The sequence below is a fragment of the Trypanosoma equiperdum genome (assembly GCF_001457755.1).
Source record: "Trypanosoma equiperdum strain OVI genome assembly, contig: ctg_1636, whole genome shotgun sequence".
In the NCBI taxonomy this organism is placed as follows: Eukaryota; Euglenozoa; class Kinetoplastea; order Trypanosomatida; family Trypanosomatidae; genus Trypanosoma; species Trypanosoma equiperdum.
The window spans coordinates 143-4474 of NW_027123656.1; the positions used below are offsets into that span (position 1 = coordinate 143).

The 4332-nt window shown below is 44.4% G+C and overlaps 1 protein-coding gene across 1 annotated transcript; it reads right to left on the minus strand.

Moving 5' to 3' along the window:
• Positions 1-1170: 1170 nt before the first annotated feature.
• Positions 1171-2946, minus strand: TEOVI_000762700 (Histone RNA hairpin-binding protein RNA-binding domain containing protein, putative; the record flags this gene model as incomplete). The annotated part of the gene is made up of 1 exon (XM_067222484.1): positions 1171-2946. The coding sequence occupies one exon, from the start codon at positions 2944-2946 to the stop codon at positions 1171-1173; it is 1776 nt and encodes a 591-aa protein (XP_067078585.1).
• Between the last annotated feature and the right edge of the window lie 1386 nt (positions 2947-4332).

Consider the following 4332-nt stretch of genomic DNA (forward strand, 5'->3'; position numbering starts at 1 on the left):
ACTGGTTCAGTAAAAGTGCACTCTGCAACGACTCTGGTGATTAAACAAACAAACAAACAAAAGAAAGAAAAAGGAAACCAAAAATTGAGAGAAAAAAAAGGGAGAAACCCTGTAGATATGAATACATGTGTGTACTTTATTTATTTGTATATATTTGTATTCATTTAAACACATGGTGATATCAGGCGATAAACCCCACACACATACACACGTACACACATAATTGGAAGAACACTCCCCCTTCTATCAAGCTAAACAGTTAAATGAATGTGTTGGCCATTGTGATGTTTCAGCTTCGGGGAAAGGAAGCAGAACCAGACCAGAAGATGGGGAAGGAAGAAAAAAAAAAGCACAGAAAGAAATGGCAGCAACACCTCCACTGTACATTTACATAATAATATTCTTCCAATACTCATGAATGTACGAATACGGAAACATACACACAAACACGAAGAAAATAATAACAAAAAAAAAGCAAACAAAACAGTGTGCAGTGGTCGAACATGATCCACTGGAAAGAGAAAGAAAGAGAGAAATATGGGGGGGGATGCCCTTCATTACCCACTTCGAGGTGATTACATTATCACAATCACTCTTCCTTGTCTTACCAGGTTCGCAACCACCGACAAAAACAAAACAAAACAAATCGCGGCAGGTCCACATCACTTTCCGAACACCCTCAAGTATTCCTGATATTCTCTCACAAATCTTCTTCACACATTGCTTAGTTTTCCGGACAATTTGGTTAATATTATCTTCAATATAACTATAACTCCTCTTTTTTGTCATCTCTTTAAACCAACGTAGCGATATGGAGAAGCCGAATCATAAGCGCCAATCGCTCACATGAACAGCAAACAGTATGGGAGTTTACCGGCACTTTTGTACCTTACATCGGAAGTATAACTTGCATCTCATTGACATCAACCCCACCCCCACCCTTTTCTACACATGGTAACGGCGCCGCAAAGATGCTGAACAAACAAACAAACGGGCACTAACATGTACAAGCTCGCATACATACACGTACACATACACATACACATACACAAGCGCACACAAACACGTGAACACGTGAACACATGTCAAAACGTGCCGAGGAACCGAAGCATATCCCTTCCCCATATCCATCTCCTGAAGGGTCGGGAAACTTATGATTGCTTTCATGTACTACTGACGCTGCTGGCGTAACGAATTCCCCCACCCCTCATGTCCCACACACATGGGTGATGGGGGCGCCAAGTTCGTCACACCGACACCATTGTAATAAGAATAGTGATGATGATTAGGTGACGAGTGTGGAGTGGCGCGGTGCCCTCCGTAAGGCGAGTGGTAGCCACCTGCGTAAACGTTATTCCAGCAGTGGTTTGTGTTGTCCATATATGTCCCACACCCATTTCCAGGGGCACTGCATCCACTTGTAGAGTTGTAAGAGTAACCAACGCTGCGTTGAGCTCCATGTTGTATTGGTGATCCCTGACGAGAAGAATCGGCCCAATGTGGTGAGTAAATGGTAGGCTGAGCAAGCACAGACAGGAACGGGGGCATGTGACTGCTGTTGGAATGAGTACTGCCGTAATATGGCGTGTGTGGTGTATTTGGAATGGAACAAGTACCACCACCGCCACCGCAAACATTTGAAGAGCATACATTGGGCATACCCATACTGGGCCCGTGAGGTCCACCGACTGCAGAAAGACCGCCCACTGCATATGGTCCCGGGCGCTGGTGCGAAGCGGAAGGCATAGACACCGATACATCCCGTCGCTGATTGCGGGTGACAACAGGAGTACATGCGACAGTGCCCGCCATCGTGCCAACCACACCGTGCGCTGTTGTTGGTGTAAAGGACAGAAATCCACACGATTGCTCATCAGCAGCGTTCTGCACCCGCTCCAAACCAAGACGCCCCAGCGTTGGAATGCCAATTCGTGTGTACTGTGGAGCTAAGTTATCTGCGTCATAATCATCCCAGAGGTGCAACTGCCGCCGCCACACGTTGAGATACCTATCGAATGTGCGTTTACTGCAATCATACTCGGGACGTGGTGTCATGGGATGCATTGGATTGCGGAACTCACGATCACAACGGGATGGCACGGCTCTGATGTAGTTTTCGTAACCCGCCGTTTCTTTGCCGTATTGTACCTGCCTTAGACGCTGCTGAAGACGACGTGCCCGCTCCGTAGTGTCACCACGGTTAAGGTCAGCGGGATCCAATTCCACGCCACTATAATTTAAGTGCTTCTCCTCCGCTTCTACCATGCGGAGAGCAATGGGGCACTGCAGTGGTTCCGAAGCGTTGTAAACACCAGGACCCGCACAGTCGGCATCGTTACCCAAATGAACAATGGTCGCCATACGTTTGTTGCCATTGTTGTTTAAGACACGAGTAGAAACAATGTGTGATGAACCATTAGTGGTTCCGCCACCAGCGACAGCCGTATCGTGTGGTGTTGCAGAATGTGTAACATCCCCGCCGCACATGTCCCCCGCGTGTCCAATGTCACCTCCGTCCAGCACTGCAATGGGTGAGCGCTGCGAAGAGCACTGGGAAGGAATATACCCACACCGGGCCATCGAATCAGGTGTGCGGGATACCACAGATTTATATACCGATGTCACGGGAACGGCAGTTTCCGCAGGGTTGCGTGTGTACCTCTCCAGTTCTGATTCCACACCAAATACAGACGGTGGAATGCTACGATACGGCTGGTGGACCGTCACCATGGGAGATCGAAGCTGCTGCGACATTGTCGCCGCAACCGATGTTGTCGAAGAGGCACCGTTGCGAATAGGCGTTTGTGAGGTTGAAATGTCAATCTTTGGGGATCCGGTTCCCAGAGAAGTATCGAACTTCGGATGATTGGCGCCGCTGTAGCTGTTGTTCATCCACACACCGCTTGAGCCCAACGCCCGCCTAGTGCTGCTCTCAGTCATGGACATTCAAGGGGGGGAAATGTAGCGTCTATGGAACTGTCTTTTCTTTATCTTTCTTTATATTTTTATATATTGTTCTCTCCTTTTTGTTTTTTTTTTAAAAAACCTTTTAAAAATCCTTTACTTAATTTTCTTTTTAACAATCGAACGGCTAAAACCGCTACTAGTAATAATAAATGTGGGGTCTACCTTCCACCTCCCCCCTTCACTTCTTCCTTTTTTCTCCTATGCGAAAACTTTTCAGAAACTTTTATTGCTCTCGCGTTTTGTCTTGTTTTTTTGTTTGCAAAGAAAAAATTTGGCTGCCGCGTACGGTTTCTTTCGTTCCTTTTCCTCAGTTTCCTGAAATGCTCTTATTCTACCTTGAAAAATATTTTTTAAAAAAAATTCCCCTCCGACCGTGCAGTCGTAACAAACAAATCACAGAATGCAAATCAATCAATTTATCCCCCCTTTTTTTTCTTTTTGATTCCCTCGCCTCTACTGTGGATTACACGGTTAGTATATTCAGACTGTTAAAATATTCCCTTGGTCGTTTTTCTTCCTTCTTACCTTCGCGTTATTTTCCCCCCTCTTCCTTTTTCTTTCTTGAAAGAACAGGCCGATTTTAACCCAAACTGGCGAAGCTCACCGGTCTTCGACTAACGAGTTTGAATTCGTCCTTTCTCTTTACACCCCAATTTCTGTCGTTGTTGTTGTTGTTGTTGTTGTTGTCTCTTGTTTTTGTTTTTTTTTTGTTTTCGTTCTGATTTGTTGAGGTTTTGTGTCGTCTTGATTTGACTAATTTTTTTTCTTTACTTTTCGTTACACGGCAATGACACACGTCTGTGGTTTATATATTTCCCCCACCTTCCCCCCTAATATGTGCTGTCCCTGCCTCGCTTGGATGAACAGACGGACAGAAGCGGGGGAAAAGAGGAAAAAAAAAAGAACAGAACAGAACAGAGCGAAAAGCAAGGTAAAGTAAAGGAAAGGAAAGGAAAATTATGTCAGGAGTTAAACTCAACCGCCACCGCTGCTCGTAACAATAATAACAACAGTGAGGATTATTATTATTATTATTATTACTACTATGATACCCAACACCGGCTCGTGCACCCCTGCTCACAGAAACGAAGTAAATATATATAAATATATATAAATATATATGAACTATATTTGCTTTTCCACCTTCCCCCTTCTTGTTTTACCTTATTTCAATTATTCTCCCCCACCCCTTTCTTCAAACTTATGCAAGAGTTTGTGTATGATAATTGCACTTGCTTACTCCTGTTGAGTAGCTTCTTCCCTTTTTCTTTTGTTTTGTTGCTTTGGTTTTTGATGTCACCTTACGTCTAAAATGAGTGTAGATTATTCAATGCACTGTAATATATATATATATATATATATATA